Below are 18,108 nucleotides of genomic sequence, written 5' to 3' on the forward strand. Positions count from 1 at the left end.
ACAGTCAAAAGTTTACACACATTTTCTTGGTATTTTTAGCTTTGCTTTTAAACTGTATAACTTTGGTCAAATGTTTTGCGTTTCCTTCCACAAGCTTCTCACAATAGTTTGCAGGAATTTTGGCTCACTCCTCCTGACAGAATTGCTGTAACTGTGTCAGATTTGTTGGCTGTCTTGCTCGCACAAGCTTTTTCAACTCTGACCACACATTTTCTATAGGATTGAGATCAGGGCTTTGTGATGGCCACTCCAAAACATTCACTCTGTTGTCCTTAAAGCATATCTTAACTAATTTGGCAGTATGCTTAGGGTCGTGGTCTGTTTGGAAGATCCATGTGTGGCCGAGTTTTAATTTCCTGGCTGATGTCTTGAGATGTTGCTTCAGTATTTCTACATAATGTTCTTTCTTCATGATGCCATCTATGCTGTGAAGTGGACCAGTCCCTCCTGCAGCAAAACAGCCCCACAACATGATGCTGCCGCCCCCATACTTCACAGTTGGGATGGTGTTCCTAAGCTTGTAAGCTTTCCCCTTTGTCATCCAAATGTAAATGTCAATGTCAATCTTAGTTCCATCAGACCACAGGACATGTCTCAAAACATGAGTCTTTTCCCAGTGTAATTCTGCAAATTGTAATCTGGCTTTTTTTGTTGATGCTGGCTTGATGTTTTTCCTATGTTGTCACACAAGGAAGCAGTGTGTTTGAGGTTTTCCTTAAATACTATTCTACAGTTGTGCCTCCTGTTAACTCAAATGTTGTCAATTAGCCAATCAGAAACTTCCAAAACCTTGACACCATCATCTCAGCTTTTCCAGAAGCATAAAAATCTTATTGTATGAATGTATGTTTTATTTATTTAATGTAATTTCTCAAAAAAAATATCTCATTATTCTGCTATTAAGCAGAACAGAAGAAAACGTGATAATCCTAACTTACCTAAAATAGTAAACGTTTAGTCACATTAACATCTGACTTTTATTAAATGGAAAAAACTGAGATAGATCCGCATCTGATCAATCAAATTAGCATTTTATTTTGGTGTTTCACTTCATAAAACTTCCGAGTATTTCAAAGTTTTTAGTTTTTTAATGCAATCACACATAAAAACAAAGCTATACAAAACTATTTTTGCATAGATATATTTAAACTTATATATAATTTGACTCCATAATCTTATATATTATGCAGTCATATATTATATCTAAATAAAAAAACATGTTCTCAAATGAATGCATCCATGTGTGGGTTCATAAATAATAAATATACGCAGTACACACACATATGTCAAAACAAACTTTTATTTTGGATGTGATTAATCCTTGCCCAACACAAATATATTACCTGAGAAAAGTCTTGTCGCCTATTCAAGTTTTAGGAACAGTCACAATAACTGGACTTCTAGTTGATCATTTGGTATCAGAAGTGGCTTATATGAAAGGTAAAGGCCTCTAGATTATGCTTGTTTGAGCACAATAAAATCTAATCATGCCTTGATTTTGTATGATTTCATTAGGACAGTAAGGCCTGACTCTCCATACTTAATGTAACCCCAAACCATGATTTTTCCTCCACCAAACTTGACTGATATCCATGAGAATGTTGGGTCCATGAGGGCTCCGGTAGGTCTTCTGCAGTATTTATGATTGGGATGCAGCTCAACAGATGATTCTGTGATTGACGACAGGTCAGGTATATACATTATATTTGGAATTAGATTTTATTTTCAGTTTGTGCTGTCTTGTTTATTAATGTTTTAGTAATGCTGCTTTTTTAAATAATTCATTTTGTTCAACTGGTTTTTAGTTTAATGTATTTTTTGGTGCTTTCTGTGGTCTTAGTTTAATGTAATTTATCCAAGATCATAGATCCAACAAACAAAACATTATAACATTAAAACAATTATTGATAGTTAATCCAATTTTTTAAAATAAAAATTAAATAAGATTATCAGACCAATTTATTAACTGATATTCATTCATTCATTTTATTGTCGGCTTAGTCCCTTTATTAATCCGGGGTCGCCACAGCGGAATGAACGGCCAACTTATCTAGCATATGTTTTACTCAGCGGATTCCCTTCCAGCCGCAACCCAACACTGGGAAACACCTATACACTCTTGCATTCCCACAAACTCATGCACTATGGTCAATTTAGCTTATTCAATTGCCCTATAGCACATGTGTTTAGACTGTGGGGGAAATGCAAACTCCACACAGAAATGCCTTATGACCCTGCTGGGGCTTGAACCAGCGGTCTTCTTGCTGTGAGGCGATCGTGCTACCCATTGCGCCACTGTGACGCCCATTCAACTGATATTTTAAAGCATTCAGCGCAAACATCATAAAACATTTCATTGACATTTATTTTTCAAGTACTTGCTGTATGATCAATCAATATGTCCATGATGAGATTGGAATGTATTAATCTGAGGCACATGTTTATATTCAGCTCACTTTAAAGTGCAGAGTTTGATTTTCTTCCATGATTTGAGCCTTAATCCAGCAGGAGCTGAGGATTCTGGGACGTGAGGAGGCGATGTATTCGGCCGGCGAGCTCAGGACCGACACGCCTCTCGTTAGCTCCACCCACCACCGTGAGATCAGCCAATAGCTTGCGTGGCTCCTCCCCCGACGGCAGCTCATCATAGGCCTGCAGGTAAATGAGGGTATAGAGCATTTTGAGGGATGTAAACAATACTACAGTAGGTATCAACCTATTTCCTGTTTTACATTTTAAGATATCATAGTCTCTGAGAATCCTAAAAAGTCCAAACATTGATAAATAATGTTGTGACATCAGTTTTAACGTTATGATTAAATTAGGTTTGACAACATGCAGGAAATGTTCATGGGCCAATGACAACACCACATTGAAATGGCCTATATTAGGAGTGTACTTCACTGCGAGGCCAGAATATAGGTACAATATTTAATTTTCACCACTAGAGGGAGTGTATTCACAACAAACAAAGGCATACTTTGATGATGCAGTGACTGAGTGTGGAATCATGGAAGTTGTGATCATCTTTATATCCTACATGACATTCATTACGTTCATTAAAGCTTTTATTATGCCAAACTCCACCACTTCCTATTTTCATGATCAGATGGAGAGGAAACTGTTTTATCAGACTGAATACATTTTAGGCTACAACATATTAAAGCCTCGCTGCTGTCTACCTGCAACCAAAACAAAAAATGAGAGTGTGTGAAGTCATTTGCATGAACACACAGCACATAATCCAACATCTCACTAATTAAAATTGACTATTTCTCTGAATTTGAACATTATTTTAAATTTTTGGGATAATTTAAATACATACGTTTGCAAGATATATAACCCTGTGGCTTTAGTGGCTTTTAAATATTTAAATTAGCAATTTTTTTTTACATATTGTGCATTAAATGATGTCAATTTTCCATGATCGCCAGTCATTTAAGTTAACAATCCATATATTAATTAATAACCTTAACAGGTCACCCAAAAAATGAAAACTCTGCCATCATTTACATCTTGTTTGCATTTTTTGAATCTGTTGAACACAACAGCATATTCTGAAGAATGAACCGCTAAACATTGACACCCATAGTAGATAAAAACACATACTATGAAACTAAATGACTTCCAGTTTCCAACATTCTTCAAAACATCTTATTTTGTGCTTAACAGAAAAAACTAAAACAGAATTGTGACAAGTAAATGACAGAATTTAAATTGTTTGGTGAACTATCCCTTTAATGAACCACTGATGATGTGCATCGATTTTAAAGGACTATTGACATGATTAGGGCCAAACAGAATCTGCGGACATTTTTTGCTATTTCTGCACAGAATTTAGTAAATAATATGCAGAATTATATTGGAAGTATAATAACCAAAAAACTTAATAAAAACATAATATAAATAAAATAATAACTTTTATTTAAGGTTCACAATGCAAATCCATTTAAATTAAGTCTCTTAAATAATATATCTAGTAAAAGACTGAAAATATTAATTTACAAACTGTATTGTTAATAAATCATATAAGCATTTGCATATGTCTGGCCATTCTCCTCAGACCTCTGGCATCAACAAGGCATTTGTGCCCACAGAACTGCCGCTCACTGGATATGTCCTCTTTTTCTTCATTTTCTGTAAACCCTTGAGATGGTTGTGCGTGAAAATCCCAGTAGATCAGCAGTTTCTGAAATACTCAGACCAGCCCGTCTAACACCAACAACCATGCCACGTTTAAAGTCACTTAAATCCCATTTCTTCCCCATTCTGATGCTCAGTTTGAACTGCAGCAGATCGTCTTTATCATGTCTACATGCCTAAATGCATTGAGTTTCAACCATGTGATTGGCTGATTAGAAATTAGCGTTAACAAGCAGTTGGACAGGTGTACCTAATAAACTGGCCGGTGAGTATAGATTCAACAATATGCAAAAAATTAGCAGATTATTGCCACATAGGTTCTGTGTAGGCATACTATTAATCAATCATCATTGAATGGTTATCATCCCTACACTAAAAAAAATATTTTAAGGTACAGTAAGTGGTTGCAAACAATTCATAAGGGCTGAATTTAAACAAAATAAATGTAGTAATGCTCAACTGAATATGTTTTGTTTAAATTCAGCCCACATACACAGATTGCACCACTTACTTCACCTTAAAAAATGCAGTGAATCATTTTTTCACTGTAGTCTGAGCACAGGTCACCTGCAGCAGGAGTGATGGTGAAGGGAAGGCGCTGGTCACTGTTTTGGCCACGGCTGCACTGATGCGGTTCAGCTGCTGTATTTGCCGTGTCCACACCTGAGCGAGACCACGGCCATCTCTGTCCACTCGCACACCAGCTGACCACGAGCCGTCCATGCAGAAACCCAGATCAGGTTCAACACACAACGCCCTGATAACAGAAAACAGCCGGACTGAGGAATAAAGAGCGGCGGCTGACGGAGAGATCAACTCTACACAGGCCAGTCATACTGTTCTACAGTGAGCTCCCTAATGTGATTCTTATTATTAACTCTTTCCCTGCTATTGAGGAGATATCTCATCAATTAAGAAACAACATGTCAGCACAAATAGTTTTGTAGATATGCGCTGACATTTATTACACAACAACCCGAGTTCGATTCCCGGCTAGAGGTCCTTTGCTGAACTTTCCCCTATCTCTCTGCTCCTCATGCTTTCCAGTCTCCACTATACTGTCCTATAAAAATAAATGTTAAAAACCCATAAAAAATTTAAAAATTTAAATAATTAAGACACAATGCTTCCCTGCCCTTGATGAGTAAATTATGGTGGTCCATGTTTTAGGTATATTATGGTAAGGGAAACCCTAGCGCATGTCCTGGATGAGTTACAGCCGTGTTTCCCAACTCTGTTCTTAAAGGCACACCAACAGCACACATCTCAACCTCTTTCTAATCAAACACACCTGAATCAACTCCTCAGAACATAAGAAGAGACTCCAAAACCTGAAGTTAATGAGTCAGATAAGGGAGACATGCAAAATATGTACTGTTAGTGTGCCTCCAGGAACAGGCTTGGGACACACTGATCTAGTCAATTAGGAAATAACATGTTGGCACCAATAGCTTTATGTAATGTAAATGTAATGTAATGTGTTTTACCCTATCATTCCCCATGCTCCACTGTACTGTCCAATAAAAATAAAGCTAAAAACCCCTATAAAAGTTATAAAATAAAATAATTAAGACACAATGCTTCCCTGCCCTTGATTAGTAAATTATAGCGATCCATGTTTTAGGTATATTATGGTAAACGAAACCCTAGCGCATGTCCTGGATGAGTTACAGCCGTGTTTCCCAACTCTGTTCCTAAGGACACCAACTGTACACAATTTTCAACCTCTCCCTAATCAAACACACCTGAATCAACTCCTCAGAACATAAGAAGAGACTCCAAAACCTGAAGTTAATGAGTCAGATAAGGTAGACATCCAAAATATGTACTGTTAGTGTGCCTCCAGGAACAGGCTTGGGAAACACTGACCTATTCAATTAAGAAATAACATGTTGCCACCAATAGCTTTATGTAATGTAAATGTAATGCAGGGGTGCTCAGTCCTGTTCCTGGAGATCTACCTTCCTGCAGATTTCAGTTGCTACCCATATCAAACACACCTGAACCAATTAATTAGGACCTGAACACCATGTGATAATTATAGGCAGGTGTGTTTGATATGGGTAGCAACTGAAATCTGCAGGAAGGTAGATCTCCAGGAACAGGACTGAGCACCCCTGATGTAATGTAATGTATTTTTCCCTATCGCTCCCCATGCTCCACTGTACTGTCCAATAAAAATAAAGCTAAAAACCCCTATAAAAGTTATAAAACTAAAAAAATTAAGACACAATGCTTCCCTGCCCTTGATGAGTAAATTATGGCGATCCATGTTTTAGGTATATTATGGTAAGGGAAACCCTAGCGCATGTCCTGGATGAGTTACAGCCGTGTTTCCCAACTCTGTTCCTAAAGGCACACCAACTGTACACATTTCAACCTCTCCCTAATCAAATACATATAAATCAACTCCAACGTAGGTCTATTATGGTACGGGAGACCCTAGCGCATGTCCTGGATGAGTTACGAGACTTCTGGGTCTCCTGGGTATGACATATCAGACGATCAGAGTAAGTGTAGATCAGATCACATGTAAAAATGTAAAGTTATATATCTCTTTCTTTTCCCAATGCAAAATAATCCAGCCCCATCAATCTGATATATGACTCCGGTATTACAAGGACATTATTATGAGGACATTGAAAAATCATAACTTAAAAAAACACAGACAGGTTTTAAACTGGATTTACTTTCATACTGTGATATTTAAAGGGATAGTTTATCCAAAAATGAAAGGTTTGTCATAAACATCTGTTGAACATCTGTTGAACACAAAAGAAGATATTTTGAAGATTCTTGGATGCCATGGACTTCCATAGTACTTGTTTTCCCTACTATTATGTTTTTCTCTTCTTCTTCATTCTTTTATATCACATTTTACCTGTTTTTATGTTTTTTTACGCATTTTTATTATTTGTTTTTATTTTTATTTTACTTGTTTCTTTTATTCCTGTTTATGTAAAGCACTTTGAATTGCCACTGTGTATGAAATGTGCTATATAAATAAATTTGCCTTGCCTTGCCTTACTATGGAAATCAATGGTTACCGGTTTCCAGCCTTCTTCAAATGATCTTCTTTTGTGTTCAAAAGAAAGAAAGAAACTCGTAAATGTTTAGAACCACTCGCGAGTGGTTGTCGAAGCAGTAATTGTTGTAGTATCAGTAATAGTAGACATCATTGGGGTAGTATCAGAATTAGTAGATAGAAGGAGTAGTGGTCGTCGTTGGTGTAGTAGTATCAGTAGTAGTAGATGTTGTTGTAGTAGTACCAGTTGTAGTAGTACCAATAGTAGTAGTCATTGTTGAAGTATTAGTTGTAGTAGACGTTGTAGTAGTATTAGTAGAAGCAAACATTGTGATAGTGGTTGTAGTAGCCGCAGTAGTAGTTGAAACATTACTAATTTTCTGTAGTAGTAGTAATTGGTGTAGTACTTGTAATTGTTATTATTGTTGTTGTTGTCAGTTACTATTACTGCTGTGTTTTCTTTCTTTTTACTGTCATAATGACTTTCATTACATTACTATCATTGTCACTCCTTACCACTGATTCTTTTCTAACAATTTTATTTTTATCTAGTTATTTGCTTCATTCATTTGCTTCATTATACATGTTGTTTATGTGTATATATATATATATATATATATATATATATATATATATATATATATATATATATATATATATATATATATATATATATATATATATGTATATATATAAATATATATATATATGTATATATATACATATATATATATATATATATATATATATATATATATATATTTATATATTTATATATATACATATATATATATATATATATATATATATATATATATATATATATATATATATATATATATATATTTATATATATATTTATATATGTATATAAATATATACAAAATTTTTTCCATTACGTATGTACTCTGACCTTTCACCTAGTTACCTTTACATGTGTGCGCACACACACGCACGCGCGGGCAAACATTTGTCATGCTTTTGTTGTTGTTTTGAAAAAAAACAACTCGAGAGGGTGATTAAATAAGCAACTTCGCATTTTCGTGTCAACTATCCCTTTAAATGTTAAAAGGTGAAAGTGAATCCAGCATTACTTAACGATTTCTGTAGGATCTCTGTGTGAAACTCACTTGTACGGTCTCTTCGATAAAGCTTTGGTAACTGCGACCACATGATTGGTCACTTCCTGCCAGCTGGACAGGAAGCGAACGGTTATATTCCAGTAGAGCTGCAGGTGAACCAAAAGCTGTCAGTCACAGAAAATAAGACATGATTACTGGAAAGACACATTACTGATGAATATTCAGAGATTGTCTATTATATTAGATTGATAATAATATATAATACTAATAATCATTCATTCATTTTCCTTCGGCCAAGTTCCTTTATTAATCCAGCATATGTTTTACACAGCGAATGCTCTTCCAGCTGCAACCCAGTACTGGGAAACACCCATATACACTCATTCACACACACACTCATACACTACGGCCAATTTAGTTTATTCAATTCCCCTATAGCGTATGTGTTTAGACTGTGGGGGGAAACCGGAGCACCCGGAGGAAACCCATGCCAACATGAGGAGAACATGCAAACTCCACTCAGAAATGCCAACTGGCCTAGCCGGGTCTAGCCGACCCACTGAGCCACTGTGATGCCCATAATATATTAATACATATATATGATATTATATAATATTCTCTCAGACCTCTTCTGTGTCCATATGGTGCTCATTCAGTTGAAAGTCAAGCTCATCTTCATCCCAAGATGCTGATCTGAACACACAAACACACACTTATAGAAGTCCACTCTAGTTCTATATATGAATGATTCTGTATTATTATCAACTTAAAGATTAATAATAAGATGATTTGAGAGCGTGTACCGTCGCTGACAACCGATCACTAGAATTGTGACAACTTTTCCCTCTGTTCTGTTCAAGTACTTGTAGAGATGCTGCAACAGAGACTCCGCCCCCTCATGTATTTCACCAATAGGAGCCTAGAATGAAGATCAACACAAGAAACTCCACTGAATACAGTAAAGAGAATAGTACTACTACTAAAATAATATAATAACCATTATATATTCATTATAATCGTACTATAATTACGTTTATTATTTACATTAATTAAAAATATAATAATCTAACAACAGCAATTAATCATTTTAACAATTTATAATATTATAAATATATATATATACATTATAATTGTATCATATCAGTGTGTCCGCGAGGTCTTAAAAAGTATTAAAAGTTGAAAAATCAATTTCGAGAAATTTAAGGCCCTTAAAAAGTCTTAAATGCTGTGACAAAGTATTCAATTTTGCACAATTTTGATTATACAGTTGTAAAATTATAGTTGTATGCTAAAGTTTGAGATTTTGGGATGCTGTGTAGTTTCTGAAACCGATAAAATCCTGCTATATTAGATGTCACACTGCTTTGTTTACTGCAGTAACCAAGGCAGCTCCATTATTCCTGCTGTTCTACAGGCGACGCTATATTCTGGATTAACATTTTTATGAAGTATATGAATAATGTTTTAGTTTAGGATTAGTTTCTTACAACCAGTTTTTAGTGAATATATTCAAAATGTTGCCAATGCTACCGTTTCAGACTTAAAGTGGCGATGAGGTCTTAAAATGTATGGAAAGAGTTTGATAAAAGGTATTGAATTTTACTCTCTGATTCCGGTATATACCCTGTATATTATGTTCATTATTATATTATGATTATTTTTATTAAAATTATATATTGACAATATATTTAAATAAAACAATCATTTATAACATTAGGTGACTCAGTGGCGCAGTAGGTAGTGCTGTCGCCTCATTGCAAGAAGGTTGCTGGTTTGAGCTTTGGCTGGGTCAGTTGCTGTTTCTGTGTGGAGTTTGCATGTTTTCCCTGCGTTCGCGTGGGTTTCCTCCGGGTGCTCCGGTTTCCCCCACAGTCCAAAGACATGCGGTACAGGTGAATTGGGTAGGCTAAATTGTCCATAGTGTATGAGTGTGAATGAGAGAGTGTGGATGTTTCCCAGAGATGGGTTTTGTCTGGAAGGGCATCCGCTGTGTAAAAACTTGCTGGATAAGTTGGCGGTTCATTCCGCTGTGGTGACCCCGGATTAATAAAGGGACTAAGCCGACAAGAAAATGAATGAATGAATAAATTCATAACATTCATTCATTCATTTTTCTGTCGGCTTAGTCCTTTTATTAATCCGGGGTCACCACAGCGGAATGAACCGCCAACTTATCCAGCAACAGAAACATCCACACTCTCTCATTCACACTCATACACTATGGACAATTTAGCCTACCCAATTCACCTGTACCGCATGTGTTTGGACTGTGGGGGAAACCGGAGCACCCGGAGGAATCCCACATGAAACGCAGGGAGAACATGCAAACTCCACACAGAAATGCCAACTGAGCCGAGGATCGAACCAGCGACCCAGCAACCTTCTTGCTGTGAGGCGAACGTGCTACCCACTGCGTCGCCGAATTCATAACATAAATAATTTAATTCTAATTATAAATAGTAAAAACCTTAGAGATTACACTGACGACAAGATATAGCAATATAATTAATAACACTAAATATATAGTAACATTACAATATTTCATTTTATAAAATTATATATATAGTATATAACTTACATATAACAGTCTAAAAATAATTCACATTTTAACAGGATGGATTATATTTAATGACTAACCGACAGATTGCTCACTGTTTTATGTGAGCTCAGCATGTCCTCAAGTTCATCAGGGGAAATCACCATCAGGAGCTGATCTTCTTCAATAACTGCATGTTTCTCCTCATCCTCAGTCTGCAGTACAGCACACATTGAGAAAAAACACCTGATTTGATAAGCACTTTCATATCTGGTGTTGCCCAATAATAACAGTGCCTGAGAAACCCCTAATGGAGAGTTATTGGTAACAAGACCTGAAGGCCTTGTCGAGTCCAGCTGATGCTGTTGGGAAGACCTTCATTTTCTATACGGTTTCTCCACTGCAGGCCATCCAGAGTCCTGAGCAACACATCACAGCCTCCGTCCCGCAACAGGACTAGACAAAAATTACAAGCAAGAATAATAAATAATATATATATATATAAAAACATATTATAGTTAATTTTTGTACAGACAACGAAGAAAGCTGGTGAAAAAACAATCGTGACAAAAGCAAACAACAAAAGTACTGAAACTCAAAAGGAAGTTTCTTTCTTCTGTATGTTTTAGTTTGTTTACATCATTTCTTTATGCATATAAATCAGTATCCCTTATTTTCACATTCCAAGTGTTGACAGGTATGTGGGGCCGGAGTGAGACTCCTTTTCAGCCCTGGAGTTTCAAGCCTCACACTGGCCCACCTCAGTTCACGACTGACTATATTAAAATAAGGTCATTTCCAATTCAGTTTCTAATTACACTATCAAGTCTTTTTTTTAAGAAAACAGCTGCTTTAGAACTTCAAGGCCCGGTTTCACAGACAAGGCTTAGACTATAGCCAGGATTAGGCCATAGTTCAATTAGGACATTTAAGTAGTTTTATTAACATGCTTAGAAAAAAACATTACTGGTGTGCATCTTGAGACAAAACAAAGGCACTGATCATTTTAAAAATCAATCAGTGCAATTTTATTTCAGTTGAAACAGCTCAGACTTACATTTTAGTCTGGGGGCAAATGTTCAACAACCCTAACAGTATTATATGTCTTAACAATAAAAATGAAAAATCTAATTACTCAGACGAGGATCAAACCCGGGTCAGTGGCTTGGTAACCTGTCGTTATCGTTCAGAGGTAAATCATCTGATTTATATCGTCATTAAACAGATAAAAAGAGCAGGGCTGCGTTAAAATAATGATTAAGAAGACTGTGGTCAAGTAAATAAATAAATTTATTTAAACTGACTGCTGAAAGCAACAGATTCTGGAGCTAGGGACACCGGCCCTCGCGGCCAAAATACGGACCGGCCCACCGGGAATTCTCCCGGTCCTCCCGATTAGCCAATCCGGGCCTGTATATAACAACACTGATGTGCATTCATGTCTTATTATAACACTACACCAGTGACACCCTCATCTCCACTTGTCAAGATTCCTCACCGGCGTGAATGTGGACCGTCAGACTCTTGATGACATTTTCAGGTTTTAACAGGTTCAGTTTCACCGCTGCGTCTTTCCTCCTCTGTCTGTCTTGTAGCTTCTCCTCTTTCAGCTTATTTTTCTCCTCTTTCAGCTTCTCTTTCTCATCTTTTATCTTATTTTTATCCTCTTTTATCTTATTTTTCTCCCTTTTCAGCTTATTTTTATCCTCTTTTGTCCTATTTTTCTCCTCGTTCAGCTTCTCTTTGGCAGTTTTCTTCGTGTCCTGCTGCTCCTCTGGCCTCTTCCTCCTCCTCTTCCTCCCGGAGCTGCTGTCTTCAGTCCGGGAAGTGTTCGATTCATTTACAGAGGTGTCCTGTTTGAGTTTTACACATGATGATGGTTTATTTTCTTCAGCCTCATTCTCTGAATCTGATATTTCCCATGTGTTCGCTCTCTGCGTGCAGGACATCCCGTTAAATCATCTATTATGGCTATAAATATAATATGTAAAGTAGAATATGTTGATTGTATATGATAGTTTTCTCTCATTTTATTTAAGTCATCCCTGTTTAGTTCTTATCTAATGCGCTTCATCATTGTTCAGAACTCAGTTCCAGCTGGTGGATGTAAATAAATACGGCGCCTCAGGAGGGACAATGCTTCTACGGATTGCGTTTTGAAAATGTAAGTTTTTATGAGAAAGGCAAGGATTACTGTTATACTTGGCGTTGTATTTGCAGCTTCTAATTGCAGATTATATGTTCATTGATTTTTTTTCAGTTAATGTCCTTATATATTGAAAATATATATATAGATGCATACAAGATTTTGTTTGAAATAATTAAAAATATGGGTGAAACAAAATAGTTCCATTGTAATTTAATGTAACAGATATGTATGATGAAATAAAACACCAGTTAGTCTATCCTATAATAAAATATACAAAACTATAAGTGACCATACTTATTGTACATTTTAAATGATTACATATTCTTGCTGTGAAATAGGTTAAGCCTAGTTTGAAGGATAGTGGAAAAACATACAAATATAAAATGAAAACCGTTTAATTTGCCATCAAATAATTCACATGTATTATATATATATATATATATATATATATATATATATATATATATATATAAATATTATTATTAAATGCTTGAAAAACATTAACAACAAATGAAATCAATCAATCAAACAACGTCAAACCAGGGATTTTCAGTAATTTAGTCCAAGACAAGTGCCAAGTTCTTCATCAAAGTCCTTGTTCGTATTGCTTTTCAAAATACATTTTCATTTCAATGTTAAATTTAGAAAAATTTTGTTTACACTTCCAACTCTTACTCTTGTGAATATAATGCTTTATGAAATAAGTATTATTTCCCTTTTCCAACCAAAGATAACATTCTTATATGTAAATTTAAAATCTGCCTTCACATAATCTTTTATAAAATCAAGAGCATCACACCAAAATGTCATTGAATAAGGGAAAGTCCAAAATAAACAAACAGAAGATTCAGGATTCACTAAGCCAGAAGGTCAGTTAGTGTTAATATCATTCTTAAGCCTTTTACGATTACACTTGTTTGAATTAATGAATCAGTTTAAAGGTCACTTCTCTTATTTTATTTGTTATAAAAAATTGTGGGGTAATACCCAAACTTTCTTCCGGGAAATACCATTCACAAAAAGGCACAGTAACAGAATCTTCCTGAAGCAGGGCTCTTATTTTCTTATTGCATGTTGATTTAGATAATGTAAGGCACTGTTTACCAATAAATGTTTTCCAAAAATCCACTGAATGACAAATAATTGGAAATAAACATCCTTTTCGTCTATATATACCTGACAAGATAAATTGCAGTATACACTTTTATTCGTCTGAATGACTTTTTAGTTGGTGTCTGTAAATAAAATTAGAAAATCGTACTGTTTTAATGCATAAATGCCATTTTCTAAATGTTTGACCCATTTATTTGTTATTATGCCTGTTTAAAGGGCGTACAATGCTCACTGATTGTGCTTTGTTTAAATCAGTCTATGATTTAAACATATCAGAAGAGTTAATCAAGCACTTTTTTTATTTAAAAACACACACACATGCATGATTAAATGATCTAATTATCACCTCTGATTGCCCAATCACCACTAAATGCTGCGTCAGCGCTGAGAAAAACAACGTCATCGTCAAGTCACATGACGCCCAGTCTATGACGTAAGGCTAAATGCGGAAAATGTCGGTCGGTAGAAAACCTGGATCGACTGTTTCAACTCTTCGAGGCTTTTCACGGTTGTATTATGATTTACAGATCAGCAAATATCCTCACAAACTGCACATTCTGAAGATCGCCTCCTTTCTGGGTCACATAAACACAGATAAATTACTCTGAACTTTATGGGATAACGGCAGAGATTTATAAGGCATCGTGATGGCCAAACCTGCAGAACAAGGTAAATAAACCAACCATTTCACTGGTTTCAACATGTTTGTGAATTCAGTGACATTTAAATAAGCGCTCAGTATGTAAACAGAGGGAAATGTGGCTGACTTATTGTTAAATTAACCAGCTTGACAACAAATAGCACAATTCATAGGATATTTATAGCTAGTAAGTGTTGTTTTCTTTGTTGTTTATATGTAATCTGACACATTGCTATCTCCCCCCCCTCTCTCTCTCTCTCTCTCTCTCTCTTTCTCTGAATACATGTGTATTATTGTGTGTATTTACAGCTTACTACCGGTTTGTGGTCCTGTTTTTTAACTGTATGCTGACATTCGGCTCTTATTTCTGCTTCGACATTCCCAGTGTCCTGCAGGAGCAGTTTCAAGGGGTAAAGAGCAATTTTACTATCATCTTCACATCTTTAAAGGGTTCATATCATTGAGGAATATGCATATTTGGAGATATTTAGCACAATTTACACATACTACAGACTATTTTATGTAATTGTGTTGCATAAATGTCTTCAAAATTGTGTATGACTGCTTACGTTACATAGTGGCTGGCTTGTCTTTTATTGTTAATTAATAGTAAGAAGAACTAATGTGATTTAGTGCTTGCAGACCCAGATTTTGTAAGTTTTATCCCCTTTATTTATTTATTTTATTATTATTATTATTTACAATTTGTACAGTTGGTTAAAAATGGTTAAAAGACCTATAATAATCCATAATCCAACCAACCAACTCAAAGGATATCAACAGTGTTACAGATAACAGTGTGACACAGCTCAATACGTACAGAAGAAAACCATTTTCCTGTGAAATCAAATTTTCATGCGAACACATTTTTGTTTTGCAATGTCTTCCAAAACTTCACGTTTCATGTTTTACGTGTGATTTTTAACATGTTAAGCTCAGTCAGCATTCACATAGAAGCAAATATAAGTTGTCGGTTGTGTCTATACAACATCATTTTTCAAGTATGTTGTAAAATATAAATGTTTACAAATATTTTGGTATTTTTGAGAGCGTAGGTTGACTTGATCATGTTATTTACAGTTCCTAATGGCAGTAGGTGAAGCTTAATATCTGTAGCTGGACTTTACTCACTGTGACACTCTGATTGGTGGAATTGTGTTGCAGCATTGTGGGTAATGTAGTTTTTTCTGCATAAACTCATCTATTCAACAGGCTGGATTAACGCAACATAATCGCTTACTATTTGACATTGCGATATTTATTTTCTTCTGATTTACTGGAGTGAATCATTTACACAGTATATGTACAGATGATTTAAAGTAGAAATAGTAATTGGTATAACCCCCTATTGCTTTACATGGGAGTACAACAAACTCCTTGTGCAATGGTTGAGATGGAGAGTTAATTATTGTATGAATGTTTTTAACCACTCGTTCTCTTAAAATACCTTGGAGCAATGTCTGTTGAACTCCAATCACCTTGGATGCAGTCTTAATTTAGTCAGTTTAGTCATACTGTTTCTGACAGTTTGATAGGCTGATACATGGGCAATATCACACGAATAGCAGTGGGATATGACTGTATATCGACAATGGTGGGAGGTGTGTGTTGGCTTGAGGCCACAGGCCGAGTGCCTTATGCTGCGTTCACACCAGACGCGAAACGCGCATCAAGCGCGAGTGATTTAAATGTTAAGTCAATGCAAACGCGTGAATAGACATCCTGCGGTGCGATACGCGCGAATGGCGCGGTGCGAATGACGAGGCGCGAATGACGCAAATTGCGCAAATGGCACGGGGCGAATTGAGCGTTTTGCGCGTTTGACGTGCTTAACGAGCGTTTCGCGAGAATCTCTCGAGTTCGAAAATTTGAACTTCGGCGTACATTCGTGCCACGTTAACCAATCAGAAGCTTGCTCTTGTGGGGGCGTGATTGTGACGTAGAACCTGTTGTTCCGAGGGAAATCCTCCAGCCTTCACTGACAACAGTTCATCAAACCCGGGCTTGGCTCAGTCAGAAGCACCGCTGAAAGCCTCCGTCATCCAGGTTAAGTTTCTGGAGGAGTTTATGAGCTCACAGAGCTGGATGCACCTCTGAAAGAATGTAGTGGACTCAGACACGGCCCTAAACGTATCGACGCTGTTTTTCAGTCTTCATAAAGCACATAAACACTGTTATTTTCTTCATAAACTCCATGTTAGCCATTTAGCTATGAAGCTAGAGTCTTCGGGCTGACAGAAGCCCTGCCCATTACGCGAATCCGCGTCTGTTCTGAAGTGAATTTGACACGCGAATGAAGCGATGTTTGACGCGCGAATGAAGCGAGTAAACTCAAATGTTCACGCGGCTATTTAAGCGCAAATTGCGCGATTTATCCGCGCGTTCCGCGTCTGGTGTGAACACAGCATAAGTGTACCACCAGTGACGATATACAGCCATACCGCACTGCTATAAGTGTGATTTTTGCATTTATACAACAGTTAGACAACATAATTGCATATATAAATATGAAAATCAAACATGAAACACCCTTTTTTTTTCTACCCTAAGGGCTTATTATGCGTTCTCTGTCACCATCTTGTGGTGGAACGTAAACTGTCTTTGCTCTGCTCAGTATGACAGGCTGATGGCTGTCAACATGCTGAATATTTAAAACAGACACTATCCTTATAAATAAACTGCATAGTTGCAATCTAAACAACTACATTCTCACCTGAAAAGCCTCAAAGTACATTGTTACCCAACAGCTGCAATGTTTGTCAAACTATAGTCCTCTGCCTGCCACTCCTGTGGGCGGAGTAATACACAAAGGTGAAGAGGCTGTATGAGTGCTGATATTACTTTAATATCTCATGGCTTAGCCAATCAGATTCGAAAATCAGACAGAACTGCTGGATAAAATCAGGCCAAACACACAACATAACACAATCAGAAAAAACAGATTCAATAAAGAAGGCTCTGAATACACCGTGTTTTTGTGTGTTTTTACCTACAGAATTTGACGTGTCCAAACGGGACGGTGAGTAACAGCACCGGGAATGGCACAGGAACATGTGTGGAAGGTTTGGGAATGACACCACAGGAGTATAATCTACTCTACGCCATCTACGCCTGGACGTAAGACTTACACGCTTTATTTACTTTCACACCACTCAAGACTTATCAAGACTTATCTGAATCGATTCAGTTGTTCCTGAAACAGAGATTATAATTGTTACATTGTTGCTCTTTGCTCTTGGAGCGGTTCACTTTCACACTGCAAAGTTTCTAATCGGACCAAAAGAGCTAAAACAAGTCACGTGCGAGTAAACTCTCCTCACATTGGTCAGTTTGTCAGGGTTTATTTTGCAGCGTCCCGCTCAGCTGTCAGGAGAGGTGGTGGTTTGGTGGTGACTGACAGGGTGTGCGCGCGACGTGTCT

At 36.5% G+C, this 18,108-nt stretch overlaps 3 protein-coding genes across 9 annotated transcripts in view; 2 read left to right on the top strand and 1 right to left on the bottom strand.

Annotated features, from left to right (window-relative positions):
* The window catches only part of tbc1d24 (TBC1 domain family, member 24), a 126,087-nt gene that overhangs the window by 72,326 nt on the left and 35,653 nt on the right, over positions 1-18,108 (top strand). The gene's annotated exons all lie outside the window — the stretch shown is intronic.
* Positions 1,283-12,894, bottom strand: eme2 (essential meiotic structure-specific endonuclease subunit 2). Of its 5 annotated transcripts, none has more exon segments than NM_001441492.1 (9): positions 1,283-2,652; positions 4,711-4,900; positions 8,299-8,414; positions 8,877-8,943; positions 9,054-9,169; positions 10,888-11,001; positions 11,121-11,242; positions 12,285-12,472; positions 12,515-12,894. In NM_001441492.1, coding segments are annotated over 9 exon segments (1,290 nt in total). In that variant the 5' UTR covers positions 12,736-12,894; the 3' UTR covers positions 1,283-2,496.
* mfsd1l (major facilitator superfamily domain containing 1-like) overlaps positions 14,672-18,108 on the top strand; it is a 17,901-nt gene continuing 14,464 nt past the window's right edge. For 2 of the 3 annotated variants that reach the window (XM_087310147.1, XM_087310145.1), the window contains exons 1-3: positions 14,672-14,717; positions 14,998-15,098; positions 17,684-17,805. Coding sequence is in view for 2 of the 3 variants with exons in the window: in XM_087310145.1 (XP_087166271.1) it covers positions 14,696-14,717; positions 14,998-15,098; positions 17,684-17,805 (245 nt within the window). In the remaining variant the exon portion in view is untranslated. Of the gene's footprint in view, positions 14,718-14,997; positions 16,319-16,452; positions 17,806-18,108 lie in introns of all 3 variants that reach the window. The other variant, XM_087310146.1, reaches the window with a different exon arrangement.

The sequence above is a fragment of the Danio rerio genome, chromosome 24, assembly GCF_052040795.2.
Source record: "Danio rerio strain M-AB ecotype USA chromosome 24, GRCz13ab, whole genome shotgun sequence".
NCBI lineage: Eukaryota > Metazoa > Chordata > Actinopteri > Cypriniformes > Danionidae > Danio > Danio rerio.

Coding starts and splice junctions, on each gene's coding strand:
- eme2 (XM_087308075.1), bottom strand. CDS start 12,735: ATGTCCTGCACGCAGAGAGCGAACACATGGGAAATATCAGATTCAGAG. Junction 11,243..12,284: donor GACGGTCCACATTCACGCCG/GTGAGGAATCTT, acceptor ATTTTTGTCTAG/TCCTGTTGCGGGACGGAGGC. Junction 8,415..8,876: donor ACCATATGGACACAGAAGAG/GTCTGAGAGAAT, acceptor TGTGACTGACAG/CTTTTGGTTCACCTGCAGCT.